Source organism: Saccoglossus kowalevskii, chromosome 20, assembly GCF_978046115.1.
Source record: "Saccoglossus kowalevskii chromosome 20, keSacKowa6.1, whole genome shotgun sequence".
Classification (NCBI taxonomy): Eukaryota; Metazoa; Hemichordata; class Enteropneusta; family Harrimaniidae; genus Saccoglossus; species Saccoglossus kowalevskii.
This window is the reverse complement of record NC_140660.1, coordinates 21,276,731-21,304,089: the sequence shown is the minus strand read 5'-3', so window position 1 is coordinate 21,304,089 and position 27,359 is coordinate 21,276,731. Positions and strand designations below refer to the sequence as shown.

General features: G+C 36.0%; 3 protein-coding genes across 3 annotated transcripts; 2 read left to right on the top strand and 1 right to left on the bottom strand.

Moving 5' to 3' along the window:
* LOC144355705 (uncharacterized) lies at window positions 1-9,362 on the bottom strand. Its single transcript, XM_085494444.1, has 11 exons — window positions 9,244-9,362; window positions 8,018-8,161; window positions 7,681-7,857; window positions 6,620-6,952; window positions 4,816-5,136; window positions 3,758-3,949; window positions 2,714-2,896; window positions 2,175-2,270; window positions 1,865-1,993; window positions 1,060-1,153; window positions 1-584 (listed from the first exon to the last, which is right to left on the bottom strand). The coding sequence occupies exons 1-11, from the start codon at window positions 9,320-9,322 to the stop codon at window positions 206-208; spliced, it is 2,127 nt and encodes a 708-aa protein (XP_085350570.1). The 5' UTR covers window positions 9,323-9,362; the 3' UTR covers window positions 1-205.
* Window positions 9,363-12,708: 3,346 nt separating this feature from the next.
* LOC146730128 (kremen protein 1-like) lies at window positions 12,709-13,894 on the top strand. The gene is made up of 2 exons (XM_085494443.1): window positions 12,709-13,014; window positions 13,560-13,894. Exons 1-2 carry the CDS (start codon window positions 12,747-12,749, stop codon window positions 13,892-13,894), a joined length of 603 nt encoding a protein of 200 aa, XP_085350569.1. The 5' UTR covers window positions 12,709-12,746.
* Window positions 13,895-22,396: 8,502 nt separating this feature from the next.
* On the top strand, window positions 22,397-26,955 carry LOC146730127 (uncharacterized). Its single transcript, XM_085494442.1, has 6 exons — window positions 22,397-22,544; window positions 22,978-23,160; window positions 23,692-23,790; window positions 23,973-24,056; window positions 24,471-24,573; window positions 24,718-26,955. The coding sequence occupies exons 1-6, from the start codon at window positions 22,397-22,399 to the stop codon at window positions 25,652-25,654; spliced, it is 1,554 nt and encodes a 517-aa protein (XP_085350568.1). The 3' UTR covers window positions 25,655-26,955.
* The last annotated feature ends 404 nt before the right edge of the window (window positions 26,956-27,359 follow it).

Sequence of the window (27,359 nt, the reverse complement as noted above, 5' to 3'; positions counted from 1 at the left end):
TTTCTCGTTAATGTAATATAATTGTTATTAAATTCCATAAATGAGCACAATATTGAATATAAGCGTGGTATAATGAGGTTAGCCCAAACAACTATCATATGTTGACAAGAGATCATCGACGTAGTGCTGAACAAACTACTATTGTGAAAACTTCCGTTCAATTTCTTCATATTCACTTTGTTTTACGCGCATTTACGTAATTGACTCACTTTGTCATTGCCTTCCGTGTATCTGACATTTCCCCCTTTTTCTCGTTATCAGTTGTTACGTCATAGGCAGTAACACATTGCTGCAACACGATCAATGCTTCCTGAATTTCCGACATGTTTAGAGTAGAGTCATCTGCTTGTTGCTGCACAACGTTCTTTTGTTTCGATACATCTTGTCCTAATTCAATCTCCTCATAACAACCAGGTCTAGGAGTATTAACATAATCCATCTCTTTTTTATTTTTCTCGTCGTGATAATTTAAAGCCTGGTATGCATTGTTAACGCCGTCAGTTGTGATAAGGTCCTGATATGTACGATCATTACTTTTATCCAAGTTTGTAATTTCTCTTTCCTCGGTCTGGGTAGATTTGAGTCTGTTGGATAAAGTAACAATGATGAACTGAAAGTAAGTTCATTGTATGACGTTCCAATTTGTTTATATTTAGACATATAGGGATCCTTTCATTCTAATACTGATAGTTTCTTCAAGATGAACATGTACTTGATAGATACAGGGTCAAATGTTGTTTACAGTAACAAAATGTTGTTTGATTACGTCAGTAGCAGTGCAGGTTCGTTCAAAGTTCTTGCAAGTTGCGCACCGTCAATGACTCATGTTTAATCAAATTTATTCAAAGGGACTACAAGTTTCCAAGAGTTCACGTTTATCGGCTTTATCCAATTGGATACGTGGAAGAATATTTTAGTTGTTTGTATAATAACCAATTGCGAACGAGGATGACAACATGGCGGATAATTATGACGTATTTAGACAATAATTCCACGTCACACAGAAACTCACAAATTGTCTGTTATAATTGGTATGATTGACTCAACAATGCAACTTACCTTGCTCTTCTATACAACAATACCAACGTTACTATGACTACTGCCATGACGACAATAACAATACCAAAACCTACATACACACCCGGATTAGCACCTGCAATATTTTAGATATGGTATTGTCGAATAAGTGTAAGCGGTCAAACGTTTGGATTTAGGGGAGACTAAAAGAGTGTGACCAGTAATTGTTTTTATTCGCGTTGTCTCGTCTGTACATTTTTCTGCAACACCATGCATGAATTGTTTTCTCTCTCTGTGTCTAGCTTGGGATTTTTCAAATCTTCAAGCCAGCCCTATGATTTCAAATGGTCCACCAATGCCACATCATATTGTTATCACAATCACATCACGTATGCACGTTTGAATCACATGACATTCCAGTATTATTTAAGATAAACAATTTGCAGGTTTATGATAGAATTTTATAAATACAATTCTGTATTTTTTGAGACACATTCCCGGTAATCACTTAATGCACCTGGTAATGCAGGCATTAGCTGATTGCATGTTTACTCTACCACGCCGTAAAGTTTTATTGAAGAGAATAGACAGCGTAGCGCGACCTCAGCCGACCGTTTAGATGAATAAACTATCTGTAATGAACTAAGATGTATTGCCTTGGGTGTAACAAGTTATCTTTACAGTGTAATCGTCAACAGCCATGTGGGTCGATGTCCCTATCACTACGCTCTTTTCGTAATATTTGGTGAACCCGGATTTAACAAATACTGGCATAAAGACATACATGTATATCATAAACATATTGTATGTATGTAAATCTCTCGTTTAGATTTGATAGTCGTTTTACCTTTCTGATTGCATTGTTCTATCTTCTCCTCATTTCCATTTGACGATACACTTGGTTTTAATGTAGAATCACAAATAACTGTGCAGCCCTCACTGGTTGTCGAACTGTACTTTAGTGTATCTCCAGTACCTAAGATTATATAGAAAAATCATTAGAATGTTATTTATTTCCATGTAAGTTACATACAAAACAATGAACTCATTGTTTCCATGTTTACTTTGTCAACAACGAAATACATGCGATATACCAGTAAATAGTTTTTATAAAAGCTGAAACTTGCAAAATGAGAGGAGTAAGGATATTGTCTTACCAGTGGGTTCATCACTGAGTACGTTTTGTCGAGTCGTTTTAGTTATCTCAGATCTATCAGGAGTTTTTGTACTGGACGTAGATATACTGGTTATACCTGAAATGCAGTAAACATTTTTATAGACAATATGAATATTTTCTAATATACATAAAAATATAAATCCTAGAGGAAATCATTGGACACTATATACTTTGGGTAAATAGTCACTGAAATATGTGAAGATCAAAACTAATTATTATCAAAGGCAACATTTAAAACAGAAAACATGAGTCGTGTTTGGTCACAGCTAAGAACACTGCGAACGTAATGGAAGGTCATTCTTGTTCAACACGTGACCAGGGATAAAATACTTGCAGTAACTTCATATATGTAAAATAATGTACATTTATGTAAAAAAACTATTATGCATGTATAGTGAGGAATTATCGCAATTGTCAACTGCATGTTATCTGAAATTATCTAATAATTTGCATAATATATGGACTACATAAAACAATAAAAATCAATTCCGATTCATACATAGTTAAAATTAAACCAACCTGTAGATTGTGGTTCAATTCCAACTGACCATTTACCAGAATCCAGACATTGTTTATGTGGTGTTCCACCACCACTGGGATAGTAACCAGTATTGCAATAATAATATACAGTATTTGGAAAGATATATTCAGTATTCGTGTGATAGGCATTTGGAAATGATGGTGGAATACCACAAGACACAGCTGAGAATACACAGAAGTTACAGTCAATTTTACACTATCGAATTTATCATTTGTCTTACCTAATACATCTACAACTACAATCCTCCCTTTATACGCCTTCATGGAACAAATCCTAAATTTACACAACACAGAATTCAAGCAATATTCATTGATAAGGCATACGCTAATGTTTTCAATGTTGTATATCAAATTAAGTTGAAAAAAGAACAACTTTATCTCAGTAATTCCGTAAACATTGTCTTAGTGTACGCCCTCAGATAAACTAGTAGTCTCATGATACTTTTTCAAGGCATAATTCAGAAACTCACTACTAAAATTAATCAAAGGGCTAAAGGGATCGGCTGCGTGATTCTGGTTGTTTTTCAATTAAATACTGTTATTTTAAAGTTATTGTAAACAATTAGTAGTTTGTGCAATTTAAAGAAATGAAGAATTGTGATTTTTGTATGTGTCAAGGTCTCAAACAATGTACCGCTGTTCAAACAAAGCCTAAAATATTATCCGAAGTTTTTTATGAAGATGATTGCGAGATGGTATTAGGTTAGTATTCCCCGTACAACAAATGATGTACCATTTACCTTATTATGGACAAAAATCACACTGACTGAAAAGTAGTACAGGCAAATAACATAGCACAACCTAACCCAACAAATTGTTCGTTGGTAAATATTTCCATTTGACAATTGAAATATTCATTATAAATAACCAAGTTATATGAAGAAACAAACATGGATTCAAATTACTATGTAACTCTAACTGTTGTTTTATAAGCATAGAAATGCATATGTTCTAGTGTTCATCATATCATCTCACCTGTATACAGTTGTACATCTAAATGTAATGCTATATTTATCATCTAACCTGTACATGTAGGTACACTACTATTCCACTGTCCATCATCTTGACATGTTATAACACTTACTCCATTCAATATATACCCAGTTTCACATTCAAATGTAATGATGTCTCCAGGATTGAAATGATCAAGAAGTGTAAATGGTGTTGTTTTCACATGTGAATACTCTGGCTGTGGTTTACTGCACTGAGGTAGAGCTAAAATACACAATACCAAGATTGAAAAAAACGGTAAGTAGAGATGTCTCAGAGTATCACACCGCAAATAGTGTGAGAAAATCGCAATGACATTACCATCAGCATGTTATTACACGATATTTGTATATCTTCTTATATATACCCGTCATAATATGGATTCAAAATTTAAAGTGAATTACTATCATCATCAAATTGAGCGTCGGGTTATAAATCCCCCTATTACAATACCTGTAAAGGTTATGTAAATTCTTATTGAGGTCTTCCAACTTCAGTCAATACTCTTAGCAGTTCTTACATCGTATTACACGAACTTCGATGTAAACAATTTATTTATAAGTTTATGATATTCAACTTTATATCTTGTCACGTTGATATGTGATAAAGATCTAACGATTTTGCAATTTCTATGCGAGCAACAATCGAACGCATCTCTAACCTACGGTATTAGAGAACGATTTGCAAGTAAGCAATGACACTAACAAATACAAATATAAGCGATTGTAATTGAACAGACCACCACAAGTTTATAAGTTCATAATGTTTGCTTTCATCTGTTCTTCATCATCATCATCATCATCATCATCATCATCATCATCATCATCATCATCATCATCATCATCATCATTATCATCATCATCATTTCAGTTTTTTACGCCACTGCTGGTGTGTGGCCTCCCCAACAGCGTCATTATGTTGAACCGTGTGGGTTGGTGAGTTGCCTGCTGCTCAGTCGCTTGGACAACAGGGCTAGGGGGCAGGTAGTACGAGGATACATTTTACCTGTAGTAAGTCAGTTTGACCTAACCTGACTGATTATTTGATATAAAATGAATTATTAGGAAGCAACACAACTAACACTGATTTACCTTGGTATGTCAACGCAAATCCCAAATCTGTGTTCATATCTGAATTTGAATAAAATTGTAACCACAATATATTTCCAGTACTGTACACTGTCATGCTGTTCCATGTAATCTTTGGTGCCATTACGTCATCACCATCTCTTATATCCAGATGATCACCAATACTTATCTTATACATCAATAGACTAAGCTGAATTATATGGTTGTCTTCAACTGTAATCGTCCATATACAATTTTGGTCATCTGAATAGTTGCCAGGAAAGTTTGGGGAATATATATAACCAGTGTTACCAGTGTACTGTCCTCCACATGCACCAATGGTAGCTGTCAATGTATCAATATTAATAAGCTGTCAATGTTGACACTCCACTTGTCTTCAACTGATACGCAACTTATAACTTTGTTTCAATTGTACCATTAACAATTATCTTTAAAAATTGATTTCTAAACCGATTTTTTTTATATAAATTATGTCTCAAGAGTTGGGTTATGTTAATGATGTAGGTCAAACCACTAAATTATGCAGACTCCTTGATTTGCGCTTTAAACACTATTTATAATTTGTCAGTAGGGGGTCTGAATTAAACTTGTATATGCAATCTGGAAGTTTAAGATCTCTTTGTTTAATAAATGGGATTGATAAATCATTAGTGAAATAATTTATTTGAGTAATTTCGGAATAAACTGACACTAATCCTCGGAAAAGTGAAAGTAACATATCAAATCCATAAAAAAGTCCTATAATATAAATATCTAAAACGACACAAATGACAATGCAATCACAGCATAAGAACTGTCATCGAATTATTAAGTAAACAGTGAAGTCGAAACTTGACCAGTTCTATATTTTGAGACAGTGTTCGAAATCTTTGAGTTATTTATTCCAAACACCACCAAGACCAAGATGCTAAACAGTGAATAGTGTATGCAGATATGTGTCGCTATAATCACTATTACCAATGTACTGTTCTCCACGTGCAAAATGATGAAAGTCCAAATACGGACAGGTTCGGTAAACTCGATTACTGCAATAGTCGAAACAATAGTGTAAATAAAGATGCTGAAAACCACAATGTCGCATCATCTTCAATCGATCTTAAAGTGAACATGTAAAAAAACGCAGCCAGGTTGAATTTGAGGCAGTATATGAATATTTGACAACCGAGATACATTGAAAATACTAGTAGGATAAATATCTTGTATAGTGATATTGTCTCGACTATTGTGCCAAATAGTTGGACGTCACGTCTGCAGTCCTTGCAACAGAAACTATAGACATTCTGATGTACAGGTACCCTCCCGATTTTGAGATGATAATACATTTATTAACTGTAAAATTCGGGGTATATAAAGATTTTCCCTCCCGATGTTACACTTATTAATATTGGCTGTGTTTCTATGAATAATCAGTACATCGGGAGACAAATATTAAATACCCATCAGTTCAGTTTATAGTTTATAACTGTTCAATGTTTTCGCAGGAAAATGTGATTTTCTAATGCTCCAATTTGAATAATAGATAGTGATAACTCACAGATATAGTTGATAATTAAAGATTTTGAAATTGTGTATTCTGTGAGATATGTATGGCATCTCAATTTCAACTTGGTTGTATTGTTAGTATACGTTTGTGTAATGTACATTGTTTACTGTAATTTTAACAAGAAAAGGAAACTGGGGAATCTAGAACGAAACTAAGGAGATGATAGTCAAATAGCAACATGTCTATTTGTTATTCTTGTCGGAAATTTAATTTTGTTTCCATCAGTGTGCTCATCTTACAAAAAATAAAAGCAAATGAACTTACTATCATAGACATCAAATTGGTATTCACCACCACATCCTTGTATGTAAGGTTCAGTACCATTATCTCCACTACATTGTTGGGTACCGTAGTATGCATATTCGTTGATAGTCTCCCCAGGTACAGCTTCACCGTATTGCTGGTAATCAGTGTCGTCATCACCACAGTAACATTCATCTTCACTGGCAAGTACTGCTATTGGTTTAGAGATATCTCTACATGTCTGGATGCATCCTTGAATTGTGGTAATGGAGTTTCCAAGAGTGTACATGTTTGATGATGTTTGGAATATTCTGTTTGGATTTCCTTCTTTGTAGCGACCTAGAAAACCTGGAACTATAATGTAATAGTATGTGATCAATTTAATTTCAGTAACTTTACAGTTTATGAATAATATTGTTTTAGCGCATTAAGCAAATATATTTACACATATATCGTTACTTTACTCATATAAATTAAGATTTGTCTGTTTTCATTTTAAAACGATTTTGTTGGAATCCTGCTGAATGAATATGCAAATTCTGCATCTATTAAAAAAAATAGAATGTTATCATTATCCACTACAGCCAAAAAGTGTATATAAGCTATAACATAAATGTGTTAAAAACTTTGAGTAAAATAGGCTATTTGGTTACAGTAGGGGGTGACAGTGTCGATATCGTAAATGGCGGGATCGATCGATGACACACTTATATACTAAATATGTGGAGGAATATGCAATTCGCATATCGCTTAAGGTTTGCAAGGTACATTAATACGATACAAAACAATAATATATCATTCAACTTCTGGAAACAAATGAGGAAAAACATCTTACAAACGATATATAATATTCTGTAAAAGGCTAAGTCTGATTCCAGCCATCTTCCCTCACATCATCAACTATATATTAGTATTATTGGTCTCTCCATTTGGGTTAGTTGGAAATCGTAGTTCACATAGTTACTGTATTATAGTAATTACTACCACAAATACATATGACATTGAGTTTAACCAATCGTAACTCAAATCGAATAAATGTTTTTACGATCCAGAAGCAATATTTACAATTTGAAAATACTCACAATAGCAGGTAACTCCAGCTTGATTATCTTGACAATTATTACAAGACCCGGTACTAGATATTGTACAATCATTAAGTGACGTGGCTGATACGTCACAACTGATATCACAAAAAGTCACTGGTAAATTACTGACACCATATTCACTGTTACTCCACGTCCACATTACATCTACAAAACCTGAAATCGAATACATATTAATTTTTGATTGATAATAATAATAGAAAATAATGAAAACAGGTTCACAAGTTTATATAACATAAATAATATATACTATATATATAAATAAATAATGTAACAGTATTGCATATATATATTCAGTTTACCTTTATCATATTACCTAATTCTTTGCACACAACCTGTGCTTCAACCGAATCCCATGTCTGTGAATTCATAGCACATACCAATCCCCATTCACCATTGTCTCTTCTTATCTCTACTCTTCCTTGGAATGGTGTCCGACCTCCTGATAATCTCACATCAACTATAAGATACAAATTATGGTAATATGGTAATAGCCTGAAGTAAGTATAATCAAGTGTTTTCATGAAGTTTTGAATACAAATAGTATCCTGACTGTGTTTTGTATTTACGTTTATGAATTTTTCCCATAATATCAAATGTATACTCATGAAAAATACTCACTTTAGTGCGAATGGAATAATTATATATAATTATTAAAGCCTTTTTTTAGAATTTGATACCCGATATATCATGTACTTTAATTTAATTTATCAGAAATTATTCATATACAAAGAGTATAGATTTTTCAATGTCATTTTATACCTTGTTATTTCTATTTCATGAACGAGACAAAGACACATGACCTTCATAGCCATGTATTTATCTAGTAACCATTTCTAAATCCAGCTGCTTCGCTAGTCGTCATGTTGTTACTGGTGATCTCACTGTGATTCCACGTGATTCATCAGTGAACCACAATATATAAACACTGATAATTTAAATCATTTTAGATTATTTATGTTAATGAGCATGCTAGCAAATTGAAAAAAATAGACGAGGAAGAATGCGTCACACTACTGGGGTGGTGACGGCAATATAAACAATGCGCTGTCGTAATCATAAATTTGTGACGTCGTGTTTTAACAGATTTGACAAGTTTTCACAGCAACATTTCGGGCATATACTAAATCTTGATCTCGATGAATTATTACATATTCATCGTGCTTACCGTTATCACGATCATACCTAGCCATAGATCAATGGTTTTGTAAAAGTGGGTGATATTTACATTATGTCGTTGACTGCCTCTCAAACAGCAGCAGTAGACAACTGGCGACAGAATTTAAATAATACTCACTCTTAAGACCCCATGGATCCAGGTATATATCATACTTGCTATGTGGTACGAGCAATTTATAAAAATAGACGCAACCCAAACAAAAAATCGTCTCATACTTAACTATTATTGTCACGTTTTGTGGTGTATTCTTAAATAAATACCTGCGTACACTGTGATCAATAAATAAGAAAGTACTGTCACTGAACAAAAGCTGGTGCTAAAATTATAACAAATGATTCTCAAAACAGATAACAAAACAATACCTTGTCCATAGACTGTGGATATACACACGTACATGGTGATTAATATGCACACAATCAAGCGTAGTCTCGTGAAACACATAGTGCGGTGTGTCGTTAACCAGCATACAATATAAATAGGTATACAATGAAATCGAGACGAGGTGTTGACCTTTGACACCTGGCGGTCTACCACAAAGACTGAACAGTCGACAGCTGACAAAACTACTCGGCACAATTCACTAATCGGGACAATATTCCTAAAAGGCTACTGTATGGCTAGGGTATTAAATACTGGTCATCCTGGTCAATGTGCGTTCGTGAACGGTTGTTTTCATAGGGATTGACTCATTGCTAGTGATAAAAATGTGTGCTACTTTTGCCAGACTTTAACAAGAAATTCGATTCCTTGAATCATCGATCATCATTCACGAAGTCGGGAGTCATAAAGACGATGTACCGTCTACCCCGTAACCTTGAAACACTGCCAGCAAGGCGAGACATGACAAAAAGAATATATATTAACATATGAATAGCACCAATCCATTTCTATTGTTGGTATGTCACACTGTAGAGTCAATACGAACTGTGGTTATAATACCTTGGTTTGACTTCAGTACTGTACAGTGTAATGATTATGACGATATTACGTGTGTATTCACTGTTATTAACCATCATATATGTATGTATATTTGTAGTACATGCACAAGGTAATACTATGTATTCTTTGTATTTTACAATTATGTCAGTATTTATCAACTTGTTGGGAACGTCGCGAACGTGAATCCGCATGAGGAAGTAAAAATGTTTGTTGAATTATTGTTGCATTATTTCTAAACGCAGTTATCCTGTTAAAACTAAAACATTGTAAAAGTAATAACTATGTTGTGCTGACGTTTTTTAGTCACCGTATTTATCCCCGCTCAACTACACGGTGTAAATTAGTTCAGTTTGTCACCGTTCTCTTACTTCTGCATTTAAGTATATCAATGAAAAGTCAAGGAGGAGTGGTCTCCAAATTCCATTACAATAGTAATTATTTCACTTTTATTGACACGAATTATTTATATTTCCAAATATAAAAAAACGAAACGTACATTATTCCAGGTACGAACACGCGCGCTGCTTAACTATTACTTTATCCCCTAAATGAGGTCACATGTCATATCGACTACTTTTAAAATCCCAGAATCTTACATAACAATGCAATTTCTCAAAACTTGTGGTAATGAAACTGTACTCGAAATATTGTTATTTAGTACCTTGAATGAGATGTGAACATACAATTACATCATCAGTTAATATTGTTTCCACTTCCGGGTAATATGAACTTTCGTAAAATCGCTCACCAATGTGATTAGTCCGTAATCACATGTTCCTTTTATACTATTTATATTAATACTCCACTTTTTATGTTTCAGTTGACGTGAGACTATCAGGAGGTGTTACACCATTTGAAGGGAGAGTAGAGATAAAAAGAGACAATGGTGAATGGCGATTGGTATGTGCACAGAGTGCACAAAACTGGGATTTGATGGAGGCACGGGTTGTTTGTAAACAATTAGGTAATATGATGAACTGAATATTTGGTATATGCCTCCTTAGACATACAGATACTGTTATTTTATCTATTGTATAATTGATTTCATACTCAGACATTTAATTGTGTTAACTCGGCAATATCATGTGTGTTTGATTCTAGGTTTTGTTGATGTAATGCGGAAGTGGAGTAACAGTGAATATGGTGTCAGTAATCTACCAGTGAGTGTATGTGATATCAGTTGTGACGTATCAGCCACGTCACTTAATGATTGTACAATATCTAGTACTGGGTCTTGTAATAATTGTCAAGATAATCAAGCTGGTGTTACCTGCTATTGTAAGTATTTTTAAATTTTAAATAAATGTATGGGTCATTTTACACGATTTGATTTAAGATTGCTTGAACGCAATGTCATATGTATTTGTGTCTATAAGTTTCACTACTTCCAGTTTTCTAGAATTCCGTGAATAAAACAGTAATTATAATTTGTAGTTGAGTGAGGATGACGGAAGGACTAAATGGACTAAATATGTCACAATCAGAAACGTGTAGTTTTTATAATTGTTCCGATGGTATGATTTATGTCACGAGTATATTATATATTCTGAGTATTATAAATTGATTGTATGTTGAGTAGGAAATTGAAAATCATATTTACGTGTTGGAAATATTTGAGCTATAAAATCAAAACAGATATCCCTTGGCTGTATTTATGACAATGTCATATTGTATGAATAAAAAGTCTTCCCTTTTAAGGAATTATCGAAGACAAATATTAAATAGTGTCTTCTTGTCCTCCAGTACAAGAAAAATACACGGTTTCCAGCCTACGCATACCCACAACAGGAGAGTGTTAATATTTAATATCATTGTGAGATATTTTGACGAGTTGAACTGTGGGTGACATTTAAGGTTATTTACGAATAACTTAAAATCCATTGCATCGTAATGTTTTACTCACCTTGTAACAACAATTTTTGACGTTTTAATCTGCGTATTACGCTCAGTCTGTTAAACCTCTCTAATAGGTAATATTTCGTTCACTGTCAGATCTCACATAATTTGTGAAAGACGCGGTTCGAACGTCTGCCACAAACTTGAATTCCTAAATTTTAATGTCGAAATTTTCATCTGTCAGAGAGATGGAGAAATTTGTTTTTCATTTCATTAAAGTTGACCATCATCAGACATAACGCGGTATCTCGTAGTGAACGGTAAATACTGGCATTATGAGTAGTAGTGTGAGAAAAAATATCAATATTGCTCCAAACACATTGCCACACATTAGCTCCGGTATCACCGGTGCATGTACTTCAGAAAACGTACTTGTTATTGTTGTGGAATACGCAAATATTTGACGTGTTGATTATGGTCGAACAACTAACGAATGATAAACTATTTCTGATATCTTGCAAGTAATAAGGATATGATTTTGATTCATTTTTGTAAATAAGAATAATTTTGAATGGTCATATATAGAATATCAACATTTGAGAATAGAATCGTCTAAACGTCATCCCGTAGACTTCGCTTTTAGTAATTAACACTGGCAAGGTTGCGAAATCTTAACTTTATCTCTGGATTCATAGTTGTGCTCTATATGCCACGTTGTCAGTTTTTGATTTTTGGAGTACATATTTAAAAAATACCACTATTATAACATGGGAGCTAAAATAACAGGACAGTTCAACATCTGCTCAAAACTACATATTTCTCTTTTATGGAAGTGTTTCATTATCGATTGACAACCTCATTTTTGCAAAATCAAAATAAATATAAATAAATGTGTGTTTACATCTCAACACAGGCAAATCTCAATATATAGTTCAACTGCCATTCAACAAGTGAGGTCACGGTATATGCATTAATAAATTTAACCGCATAGATCGCTAACACAACATACAATTACATTTTAGTTCCAGGTTTTCTAGGTCGTTACAAAGAAGGAATAGATCCAAACAGAATATTCCCACCATCGTCAAAGATGTACACTTTTGGAAACTCTATTACCACAATTCAAGGATGCATCCAGACATGTAGAGACAACTCTAAACCAATAGCAGTACTTGCCAGTAAAGATGAATGTTACTGTGGTGATGACGACACTGATTACCAGCAATACGGTGAAGCTGTACCTGGGGAGATGATCAACGAATTTGTATCCTATGGTACTCAACAATGTAGTGGAGATACCGGTACTGAACCTTACATACAAGGATGTGGTGGTGATTGCCAATTAGATGTATATGATAGTAAGTTTATTTTTGAATGAACACCAATGGAAATAAATTCAATTTATTATTTGGGTACTTAGTTAAGTCCGAAATTCCTCAAGGTTTTTGTTCACAAATGTGTAGACAATGTATGTATTGCCATTTAATGCAAGATATGTTAATTATGAGGTAAATGACAAACAAATGTTTAAACTCTCTTTCATTATCAACTTCACTAATGTCACTCTGGGTTATTCAAATTAGAGTATTCGAAATATATTTCCTTGCGTAAAAATGTTATATTATTACTAACATATAATTCGGTACAACTGTAACCCCTCCATTGTTTATTTGTTGACATGTAGGACTGACAGTCCATCGTACTTGTACAATGTTTTTTAGAGTAGCGGCTCACACAGTTACTTGATTTTAATTCATATCACATTTCTTTCGTTTAAAATTAAAATCCATCTTTTTGTTTAGTTATGACTTATACATGTGAATTGTACGAATTTCTTTTTGGCTACTTAACACCTGAAAATTATTGTAATATTAAATGTATGTCAACATCAATCCCTTTACAGCTACTATCGGTGCATGTGGAGGGCAGTTCACTGGTCATAGTGGTTATATATATTCCCCAAACTTCCCTGGCAAGTATCCACTTGACCATAATTGTATATGGACGATTACAGTTGAAGACAACCATATAATTCAGATTAGTATATTGATGTATAAGATAAGTACAGGTGATTACCTGGATATAAGAGATGGTGATGACGTAACTGCACCAAAAATTACGTGGGACAGCATGACAGTGTACAGTACTGGATATGTATTGTGGTTACAATTTTATTCAAATTCAGAAACGAACACAGATTTGGGATTTGCGTTGACATACAAAGGTAAATCATTTTGACCATGTTTGTTTTCAATCACTTGAAATGCAAATGAAAATAAGTTCCATTCCTGTATTCTCGCCTGTTATCCTTTCTGCAAATTTAACCCAATCGATAATCGCAATAGCTAGGGATCGTTGATAAATACTAATGTTCTGCAAGGCTGAGTCATAACAATGACAGGATTAAACTGATTATTTTACCGGAGAGCGTATCATATTACAATTTCAATGTTTGCAAGTCCGGAATGAATTCATTTTAATGTTAACTGAAACCATGTATGAAACATTTACATGAAATATGTATTGCAATAATGTTTGTTTGTTAATGTTTTGTTGAATGTTAGTTATTATTCAAATAACAGCATTTAAAATTGAAGTGTGTACGTCGGTCAACAAACTGTCATGTGGAAACGTAATTATTAAAATAGCAATGAGCTGTCATGTATACCACTCGATAATACTAATAATAAACAATACAGTGGAAATAGTTTTGATAAATTCAATGAATGTATACAATCTTCGACCTTATTATACAACTATATAAAGTGTCCCCTTTTTTACATGGTTCAAATAATACTAGGTAATCATTAAAAAATAAAATGTATAATCTAAATGTTTCTGGATAGCAGGTATAGTAAACAAGTTCAGAGGTTATATGAACCTGTCCTGAATTAATCCCGGCATCCTAAACTGGAGTGTGATCCAAACGGTACACGTCACCTAAAAATATCCGCGTGTGAAAAACGGAGTGGCATGCGTGATTTATGGAGTTGGGTGTTGTCCATTCACAGAGTAAATTTAAATCGAAACTACTCATATGAGTCTCGAATGTTCCTGCAATGTTTTACTTATATGTGCTGAATAATTTCCACTATTGTCTAGCGTAGTAGTTATTGTCAAATGGGGCTTCTGTGAGCCTAAAATCAACAAATCGCCATGAATAATCTTAATATTTTAACGATTTGTTTCAGTGCAGAATATCATGTAAAGCTAAATAAAAAAGGATTATTTGTAGGCAATTTATTACTTGTATACGTCAGATGTTTGTATATATCCAGTATGCCTATGTACGTTTTACATGGACATGATGTAAAGGCATACTAGTAAACGCTGTATCACTTCCCCTAGATATTAGCAAATAATGTAATGTGTCGCTTGTGTCATATTATCTGTTCAGCTGTTAAAATTAAATCATTGTATAGTAATTCCAATTGACCTACAGTACACCCACTAAACTATTTACCATTGATATATTTGTCATGGAACTACAATTCCTGTTCTCTACTTACTTTGAATTAATCCTGGTATCCATGCAGCCCGTCAATCTGTGCAGTGTGTCTAATCTGTCACAGTTCACGTGATTATACGATGTAGGCGGCGATACTGTCCCGGTCACGTGTGTAAAAGTAAAGGCCAATTTACAGTGTCATTTTACAACACAACTACTGAAATAATTGTATTCCATAATAGTTCAAGTTTATTTTACACCGCATTTGCTTACGCAAACCATGAACTACGCGATGCAGTGAACGACTTTAACAACATTTTTGTTAATATAACTGGCATTTAAAAAAATTGGTACACTCACGTTGCACTGCAGGGAATATCTAACGAGTTTTGCTTGTACTTGTTCTTTCTTCTACATCTGAATTAATCTAAACATTTGCTAAACAGTTATTTTTGGTAACATATCAATGTGTATTTTCCACAGCCTTACCTCAGTGCAGTAAACCACAGCCATCGTACTCCAACGTGATAACGACTCCATCTCCACTTCATAATCATTCCAATCCTGGAGATAGCATTACATTTAGATGTACAACTGGTTATATATTGAATGGAGTAAGTGTTATAACATGTCAAGATAATGGACAGTGGAATAGTAGTGTACCTACATGTACAGGTGAGATGATAAATATAGCATTACATTTAGATGTACAACTGGTTACATATTGAATGGAGTAAGTGTTATAACATGTCAAGATAATGGACAGTGGAATAGTAGTGTACCTACATGTACAGGTGAGATGATAAATATATCATTACATTTAGATGTACAACTGGTTATATATTGAATGGAGTAAGTGTTATAACATGTCAAGATGATGGACAGTGGAATAGTAGTGTACCTACCTACATGTACAGGTGAGATGATAAATATAGCATTTACATTTCGATGTACAGTATAATTTATTATTCGTGTAATGTTTCATATATGCACATTACTTCGTTCACCCTGATATGGACATACAGTTAGATAAAAATAATTAAGATACTTGTTTCCTCGCTGATCTAAAATTATGACAACTCATTGTTTCCGGCAATGCTATTACACGTAAATACTTGAATTTTCCCAAATCTATTATGCTGTAAAAGAACATAAACATCATCAAACACCAGTATTGCCATTTATACTGTATTCCAGTTCAAACATATGTAACATCATTTTGAGTGTCATGAGTTGATTTCGCATATCAAAGGTTTTAGTCAAATGTTTCATGTCAAAAGTGTCAATTAGAGATAAAAATGACACCAGCCTTAATATTTGCCGAATTGAATTAGTATATCGATTTCCTTTGGAAAGATTGACAAGCTCCTTTACTTCAAGTTCACGTCGGCTGATGCTAGAACAAAGTATACAAGTTCCTTGAAAAAAAGGCTACAGGTCTCATTCCACCAATTAGCCTATCAAAATTCATAACATTTAAATTTTATAGTTGTTATTAACCAATGGATGTTTCCTCTGACCGAGTTTTATCTGAACGTGACGTGTGAGGGCATACTTCGACTATGCCAGCTGTTCGGCATGTGTGTGTAGCTTTGTCTATTGGTTATTAGTACCGATGGATCCAGACAACTCTCGTTTAGCCACTTCCGAACTACTGCTGATTTTCTGAGAAATCGAAAGTATATAGCCCGACAAATCTGTGTTTTGTTTACATTCATTTTGTATGAGTTTGAGCTGTCTAACATGTCTTTTACTGGACAGAATTGTATTACATGCTGTCACAGATCCGAGGATTGGCTAAGCACGCGGGAGCACACAATGAATGGTGATGACAAAGTGCATACAGTTAACTAAGCTATTTTATTCTCTAAACCTCATCAACAGATATTCATACTCAGAAATTAACATGAAACTTGTGCACAAGAACTTATCACTAATAAATCACGTTAATCAACAAATCAACGACTTCAATCTATTATCCATTTATGCGAAATACAACAATATGCTTAATACACAGTTACGTAAAACCAAGTTGAGCCATACAAGGCCTTCGGGTCAGGGAATTAAGGCAAAGCAAAACTTTGATAAAGTTTACAGTATCAGTGTCTTATTGTAGTCCTGCAGTGTTCTGTTATGCTCCTCAAATCTTTGCATCGACAATACTTCAGCTACCATCCGCATCAAATCCATAGAGCTTCTAACACTGCCTGTACCACCAGTAACCGATCCGGGTTGATACAATAGAAACCATTCACCACCAGTTGCCAACATTAACGTATGTCCACACGACCACGATACACCAGTTCACAATTACCAAGCCAAGGTTGATATGCCGTCACTCCCCCCTGTCCCATTCAGCAAAGGACAGAACCACTGAAACCAACATCTCGCCCTGTCTGTACACAGGTATAAACGTACCGCTGGTTGACTATTAGTCTGGTTCTGCAGCATGAGCAAGGTGACGAAGAGCCTGAAATGCCCTTACAAACTGCTGCTAGGCAGAGCTGAATACGGTGCTCACACTTCGACGGCTCGTGGTGTACTGACTTGCCACGTCCACCACACAACTCACATGAATTTACATAACAAAGCCACCTGCAAGACGCATGCAACCTTACATTCCCATTCATACGCAAATATCCACATCATACGCTGTACAAAGCAAATGCAACACTTGGCTTGGTTAAGCTCGACCATGGGTCGGGCCAATTTTATTTATAGATTTAGCTCGCATTTACATAGCAGAAAACTAGGCTGATTTTCCTACAACATTGACTCCCCTTCTAGAAATGTATCTACTCATGATACACTTTCCACAGGGGAATCAGAGCCTCACAAATGTACCTATTCAACTCTACTGAGATAGTCGACCCCAACATTCTCAGAACCTTTAATACCTTCAATACGAAACCTGTAGGACTGCAATGCCAAAGCCCAACGCATCACCCTTGCATTTACCATTTTGGCCCTCTGCATGTATATAAGAGATCGGTGGTCTGTCTGAAGAGTAAACATACGGCCATACAAATATCTCTCACTGTATATTTTAAAGCATGTGCTATGGGGTAGGGTCTCTGTCTGATTGGCCCACATGTAGTCAACTTTATCTCATGTTCATATAGTGATGTCCTCCCTGGCAAATCTGTGAGTACTTCGCTGTACTGGGCAAGTAGCCGCCTCACTGCAACACCTTGCTCCAAAGTAAGGCTGTCACTCACCTTCACATCATTAGCAGTCTGCGTTTGCTGTAAGACTGGCACTGTCAACAAGTCGCCATGTGGTTGTACAGCCTCGTGCCCTTGTTCCGGGTCTGGTTCTGAGTCAAGAAGTGCTGAGGACGCCGTCACCTCCACATCATCCTTCTCATTGGGGGCCGTTGAGCCAACTACATCCTCTGCTTTCCTGCAAACATACAACTTTAGTAAATTTGAATGGAATGTTTTTACTTTACCACCCATGTCAATCTGATAATCCACATTACCGAGCTTTGCCACCACTGGAAATGGGCCCTTCCACTGCAGCAACAGCTTGTTACTATCAGAGGGAAGTAGTAGCAGAACATAATCACCCACCTTAAACTGACGTGGTTTACTCTTTCTATTGTAAAACTTCTCTTGTCTCATCTGTGCCTTCTTTAGATTCTCATGTGCGAGTTCACACGTCTTTTCCAATCTGTCCCTCAGATCGATAACATACTGGTAGGTGGTCCTTACCTCTGTCTCTTCTACCTCGCCAGTCCACAGCTCTTTAAGTATGGATATTGGACCTCTAACACTCCTCCCATATATCAGATCAAATGGTGAAAACCCAAGACTAGCTTGTGGCACCTCACGATATGCAAATAAAAGTGGTGCTAGGTAGCGATCCCAATCTTTGGGTCTCTCGGAACTCATTCTCTTCAACATTTGCTTCAGTGTGCCGTTGAAACGCTCCACCAGTCCGTTACAGGCAGGATGGTAGGGTGTTGTAGTCAACTGTTTTATTGAAAGTAATCTGCTCACCTCCTGCATGATACCCGATGTAAATTGGGAGCCTTGGTCACTCAAGATCTCCCTTGGTACACCAACCCTACAAAAAACATCCACCAGTGCCTCTGCTACTGTAGTAGTCTCAATATTCTTCATTGCCACTGCCTCCGGATATCTTGTAGCATAATCTACTACGGTGAGTATGTACCTATTACCCTTGTCAGTTATCTGGAAGATGGGTCCCACAATATCTACTGCCACTCTCCTGAATGGCATGTCAATACATGGCATGCATCCCAAGGGTACCCTTACTACTCTACCCTTTGGACTTGTTCGCTGACAAATATCACACGACTGGACATAACGCTTCACATCAGACTGAACACCAGGCCAGAAGAAACTAGTGAGTACCTTATCCACAGTTCTTTGAACTCCTTGGTGTCCTCCTAATAGTGACTTATGGGCTATCTTCATAACCATAGGACGAAGCCTGCAGGGAACTACAACTTGGTGAATGCAGTCACTGCTCCCAACCTTTGGAGACTGGAATTCCCTGTACAACACATTCTTGAGAACAATGAACTTGGACTTGCGGCCGTTTCTGTCTATCCTCTCATGCCCCTGATCTGCCAAATACCTACATCTCTTGAGGGTTTCATCATCTCCTTGTTCGTCCCTAAGCTTCTGTGGTGTAATGACCTCAGCGAAGTCATCTGGTACCTTCAATGGTTTGGTCAGCCTACCTTCTGCCCTTTTTTGTGCTCGTGTCTGCATTGAAGATGTGACCTTAACTTTCCTCGCACACTCAGTGTCCACACCCACTTCAGTCCACTTGGGGTCAGAGTCTTCAGGTCCTCTACTTCCTTAAATATTCCCCAACACTAGGTCGTATACTGGCTTCTCCATACATAGGGCATCTACAGTACCAACATAGAATGGTGTGTTAATGTATATTGTGGCTACTGGAGCCCTTCTAATTGTTCCATCTATCAGAACACATGACTGATGCTCGCCTGTAAGTTGGCTGTCAAATACCAAATCCCTGCGAACAACAACACCACTACACCCACTGTCCCTAAGAACCAACACCTTTGTCTTACCAACAAACCCACTTAGCACTGGCATAGCTCCTGTGGTGTGCTTATGAGATGACATACTTGTGGCTGGCGACTGCAGAGGGCCTGATACTGTACCACTTCCCAGCCCTTTGGCAGGCTGTTTGCCCCGTTTCATCGGTTTACCCTTAACAGTCCCCTTGACCGTGTCCCCTGTCTTTAGTGGCACATGTCTGAAACCATTACCCTGTGGTGCAGATTGGTTGAACTTACTTGAAACCATGCTGGATGCCTTCAGACTAGCAGGCGCTCTGTGGTTACAATCCTTAGCCATGTGGCCTTTGCGATGACAAACATAACAGGTCAAATCTTTAATAAGCTGGCTCTTCCTAGTTCCAGCTGCTGAACTCAATTGCGATGGTGGAGTAGGAGTCTCTGGCTTACCTACTGCAGCTTGTGGTGCCTTTCCACCACTCCACGACTGCTTTTGTGTGGAACGCCCGAATAAGGAACCTCTCGCCTCAACGAACTGCTCTGACAACCTTGCCATCTCAGTCAGTGTCTTAGGGGATCGCTCCTTCACAAAAATAGCCAGGTCTTGACCACAACTGTTCAAAAACTGTTCCTGCAAGAGAAGGTTCTTTAGACTATCAAAATCTTTGTCAATCTCTGATAGATCAACCCACCGAGTAAACAAATTCTCTATTCTGGCTGCAAACTGAATTGCTGATTCAACACGGTCTGGTTTAGCCATTCGAAATCTGGTACGAAACCCTTCCTCTGTTAGGTTGTATTGTTTGAACAACGCCGTTTTTACTACTTCATAATCATTTATCTCTGTAACTGCTAGACGACAGTAAACATCAAGAGCTTTACCTGTGAGCAATGTGCTCAAGTTAGTAGCCCAATCTACCTTCTTCCATCTGACTGACACAGCATATCTTTCAAATCGCTGTATATATGAATCCAAATCATCCTTAATATCCTGAAACATGGGGAGTTTGGGGGCTTTTACATTATAGGCTGGCCTATGCTTGTGCTCATCCTCATCACTCTCACTGCCACTTTCATCACTCTCACCTTTCCTCAACACATCACTTTTTACCCGTAGCTCCATCAACATTCTTTCCTTTTTCTTTATCTCCAGCTCACGCTTCCTCAATTCTAACAACTCCGCTCGTTCACCTCTAGCATCTCTCTCCCTCTCTCTAGCAAACTCAAGCAAATCCGCCCCTGTCAGTCCTGTCTCTCTTCCAAAGTCTAGCCACTTCTCCATATCAGGCGCCGGATTCAGCCTGCAAATCTAAACTGAAATACGATGGGAGCATCTACCAAACCAGATCGCCCACGCCTGTATACATGAAGACGGCACTGTCCCTTGCCGAGTGGATAGCCAGGAGAACGGATATCTGAAATAAGCTAAGCTAAGATAAAACCAGACAATATATTAGTAAATGAAAAGTTACAAAATTACTTATGCAGCAAAAGGAAAAGTTATAAGCACCGTGAGACAACGCCAATCAGTGCGGGTCACCCGTTAAGATGCACGTGCTCGATTTTTTTTTGTATAAGCCAATCCTGGCACGCTCGCCAATATGTCAAAGATCCGAGGATTGGCTAAGCACGCGGGAGCACACAATGAATGGTGATGACAAAGTGCATACAGTTAACTAAGCTATTTTATTCTCTAAACCTCATCAACAGATATTCATACTCAGAAATTAACATGAAACTTGTGCACAAGAACTTATCACTAATAAATCACGTTAATCAACAAATCAACGACTTCAATCTATTATCCATTTATGCGAAATACAACAATATGCTTAATACACAGTTACGTAAAACCAAGTTGAGCCATACAAGGCCTTCGGGTCAGGGAATTAAGGCAAAGCAAAACTTTGATAAAGTTTACAGTATCAGTGTCTTATTGTAGTCCTGCAGTGTTCTGTTATGCTCCTCAAATCTTTGCATCGACAATACTTCAGCTACCATCCGCATCAAATCCATAGAGCTTCTAACACTGCCTGTGCCACCAGTAACCGATCCGGGTTGATACAATAGAAACCATTCACCACCAGTTGCCAACATTAACGTATGTCCACACGACCACGATACACCAGTTCACAATTACCAAGCCAAGGTTGATATGCCGTCACTCCCCCCTGTCCCATTCAGCAAAGGACAGAACCACTGAAACCAACATCTCGCCCTGTCTGTACACAGGTATAAACGTACCGCTGGTTGACTATTAGTCTGGTTCTGCAGCATGAGCAAGGTGACGAAGAGCCTGAAATGCCCTTACAAACTGCTGCTAGGCAGAGCTGAATACGGTGCTCACACTTCGACGGCTCGTGGTGTACTGACTTACCACGTCCACCACACAACTCACATGAATTTACATAACAAAGCCACCTGCAAGACGCATGCAACCTTACATTCCCATTCATACGCAAATATCCACATCATACGCTGTACAAAGCAAATGCAACACTTGGCTTGGTTAAGCTCGACCATGGGTCGGGCCAATTTTATTTATAGATTTAGCTCGCATTTACATAGCAGAAAACTAGGCTGATTTTCCTACAACACATGCATGTAGTTTCGACGAGCTTAAATTAACCCAACCGCTAACATTGTAATCTGTAGTTCTCTACACTCTATATAATCAGATTTCTTATGTCACACTATCTAATTTATTTTTATCGCCATATTACATTAATGACGTTATTCACAGGTGGAAATTAAAATGGTAAATGGTAAAAATGTATTTGTTTACCCTATAATCGGGTAATTTAGTCCACGTGTGAAATGAATATACTTAGAACTAAACCTTGTGTTTATTTTCAGCTGTATCTTGTGGTGTTCCACCATCATTTCCAAATGCCTACCATACGAATACTGCAAATATCTATCCAAATATGGTGTACTATTATTGCAATGATGGTTACTATCATAGTGGTGATGGTACACCATATAAACAATGTCTAGATTCTGGTAGATGGTCAGTTGGAATAGAACCACAATGTACAGGTTGGTTTGATTTTAATTCACTTAACATAGTAATCAAGCATAAAATCACAATGCAGTTTATAATTTCCCGGTTTAAATTGAAGCAATTCAATCAACCAAATTATGTAGCTGAATTCATTTAAGTGTTAATGGTTTGCAGTAGGTATTATTAATATGTCATATTAAAGTAATCGGGCAGAGTCCAAAGTAGTTGAATGTTTTGTGACAACAGCTAAAACACAAATACAAAGAGATGTCATTTGAATATATGGTGTCGATCTGGGAATGTATTTGTGAATTTGATTAAAAATGGCCCACTGGAGGTCATATTATTTAAGTACTTCTGTTACATGTCTCTTAAATGATTGCTTTCAAACTTTAAACGTACGTTATACATATTGCCACACATATTGGAATGCATTTGTTTAAAGTTGTAATTCATAATTGATGATGTGTTAAGACAGAGAAAACCTAACATGTATGCATCTGATATACTAGTATTAATTTTATTAAAATGTTTTATTTAAATCACAACCACATCATATATGGTAGCTATATCAACGGTGAGCTCTACAATTCTCGACAGAACAATTGATGTAACTCATTCTACGAGTCATAAAGAGTATTCACTCACGACATTGCAGTCAACTGGTGAGTGAAAAAATAAGGAATATTCGTTCATTGTTTTTGTAATTCATGTATTCTTATAAAATTAATAAATGTATTTAATATTTCTTTCTTTATCCCATTAATTTGTGAAAACGTAATTCAAGCCCCAATAGGTACTTCCTATCATTACAAATATATTCAGACTTCAAGTATGGAATTTACAGGCAGTCACGATAATACTCCCAACTCGAGTGAGTCCACAAGTGGTGGTATGCAGAACCCAAATAGAAAGCAACAAATCAAAAAAGGTGATTTTGAAATTGTTATTTACTCTACGCAATGAATTTATCTGATGAATAATTATAGTTTAAATTGAATCGGAAAACTGACATTTTCACGCCAAGGCAACTAACATGTCTTTTTCCACCATATATGTGTGCCTCTCTAACGTTACTTAAATATTATGTGAAATATATTGAGATACAATGATGGTCATTCTCATATGTTTTACGAACAGTATATTGACTCATTGTCCTAGCAATTAATATATTGCGTAAAGTAGATCAATTCATTTATATATTTACTTGTTCCGATAATGTTCATGACATGTGTTGTTCTTTTACAGTGTACACATTTAAAGGCATTGGTTATTGCGCTGCAATGATTTCTGATATTTTAAACAACAGATCGTATTGTTCTATAACTGTGACAATCTTTTACAGATACCAACATGGCTATGTACATTGGTATAGGCGTTGCTGCATTTGTTACCATGACAATAATCATATTAATTTTGATATCAGTGATACTTTGTCGGCGAAAGAGGTAATATCACTGTATCATTCTAAGATCCAAATGACAACAAAATACATATCGGTGTTGTATGACCAAAATATCGCATTGGGATATATATTACACCTTGGTTAATAATAGGGTTATTTTAAAACATAACTTCATTTCGTTTTACAGAATTAAAACAAGCAGAGACCATGAACTGATCGAGGTTGGTGAAAACACCCATGGTACATCTCACAGAAACATTGACGTCACAGAAGGATGTGCAGATGCAGATCATAGTCCAGGTATGAATGAATTTGCATCTGAGGACACGGCTGACTATGATGTGATCGACAAAAATTACAAAAGAAATATCACTCCTACCATCGCTGTTGTTGAACCTTTCTCTCGAGATATAAATGTAACAGACGATGGGAAACCTGCAACTAGTGTTCAAAAACAGTGCGATCCTGGAATTGAAGAAATTAATAATATGGAAGCTGAAGCCACGCTGGCTAACATGTATGCGTGTGTGAATAAACCCAAGACAAGACTGACACGAAATCGTAATGTTGAGGTAGAAAGCGTATCTGCATACGATGATGTTCAAATAGAACAACTGATTCCTATCAGACTGAGTGTCGATTTTACTGTAAATCCACGTCCGACCACAAGGGAAGTAAGTCGTGTTGGTGACGAAATTCCGACCACGCAAGTAAGTGACATGTATGCATTCGTTGACAAGCGAAATTCTGCGAGATCTCGTACGATGCCAACAGATAGACCGGTTGATGCCGAGTCAGTTTATGATGATAACAACGTGCCTGTAGTACCCCCTAGGAGAATGTCATTGGTAGAATCTGAAGGGAACAATCAGCAAGAAGGTTTTGTAGAAAATGACATTTACCAGTCCACTGGGGAGTCCGATGTTGATGATGCCGTTTTATTCCTACCAAACCCACTGAAGGATGGAAATAGAGGCGCACGCATCACTGAGAAGACGACAGACGATTATGAAGGATTTGTAGAATGTGCTATTTACCAGTCAGCTGAGGGTGCCGACCATGATGCAAATAACAGCCAATCACAGGAGGGTTTTGTTGACAATGTCATCTATGAGTCAATGTAGACATTAGTTTGCACCGAGTGCTTGAATAACTTTTAAAATAGGTTCAACTTATGTGTGATGATTCATGATGACATATGGTAATGTTTTACAATTTCGGCTTCTATTTGTTTTTAGCTTATGATATGTTAGCAAATTTCTTCAAAATAATTAGAATCAAGAAAGTAACAAGTTGTGGGTTTTGCCTTGTGACAGTGTTGGGGAAGAGGAGTGAGAACTATCTATGACTGTCCTCGCAGTATTTACGTCATGGTCCGTTGTATCTTTATGGAGATTAAACGGCTCTATTGTGGTATTTCACTCATGTAAATTCAATGTCTGGCTGAATGGAGTAAAATATGGATGTTATCGAGAAAATACTGTGCAACGATGCATTAGATGATATAACAGGGAGAGACAGAGAGTGGTCTCGCTACCATCGAAACGAAGCCAATTTTTCAATTTAAAGTAATAATATGCCTAATAATTTAATCGATTTCATTACCAAATGAATAAATTAAAAATATTATAGTATGTCATTTGAACGAAATTCGAAATATATTATATTATTCTAAGAGTTACAAAGATAGTGCTCGCCATGATGCACGTATTTCGTGTAAAAATCTGTTTATATATGTTGTACATTTAACTATATACACATTTAACACGATCTGGTACACATGATGTTTTAATCTGTACTTATTTCATCATAGCATCACATTAATTTGTGGTCATGCTTCCCACGATGCCACACATGACTTGGTCTTTCCGATATATATTTTGTGCTGGAAACCTGTGCATTGCTACCTAAATCCTATATAGCAATTGTTAATGCGGGTGTATAACCTTTGGGTTTATTTAAATTATATGTATTGTATTTTTCATGGATAGATTTGTAAAGTTGACATATACCGTTTTAAATCTCTGAAATGAATATATTCGACGATTTTCAATCCATAACGCTCATTGTTAATAATTTGGGTGCCATAATTTTCCCACCAAAAATTTTGAAAACATTTTGCCTATTTTCATGAATTTTGTTATAGTTTTGAACGAAATGAAAATAATTTCCTATTTTTTGTCGGTATTAATCGACATTTGCAATAAATATATGCAGTTTTAGTCTGTTAAAGATTAAACAAGTATAATGTAATTATTGTATTTTACTAGGTTCCAAAAGATTGGAAAAATGTTTTTATATCTTTCATTTTTACAACATTCCCGACTTGTTGTCAGTAGAAGTAAATGCTAATATTTATTCTGTTTTTGTTGTGACGAGTCAGCAGTATTTCGTATTACACAGTTGTGTATTTCGTATTACACAGTTGGCATTTCGTATTACACAGTTGAGTACTTTGTATTACACAGTTGACTACATCTTTGTACATTATGACTGCTGATTTAGTATTATCTTGTTATATTACAATGTATAATAACATTAGATGTTAATTGCATCTGACTGATTTACAAAACCTAATGGGGCAAAATGAATGTGTTTTTATTGCAACAGTACCCCCTCATTATTTTCTGGACAAGTATTATGTCAAAGGTTAGAGTTATCAATCAATAAAAACATACTAGTTATTCATGCTTCATATAAACTCCCCAGCCTAATAAAGACCATTTTAATGAAGTCATCTGCGTTGTCGATATTTCCAGGTTCTATACAATTAAGGAGGACATAGACAGACTAAATATTGTTTAAAGAGAAAAAATACATCAGCTTATG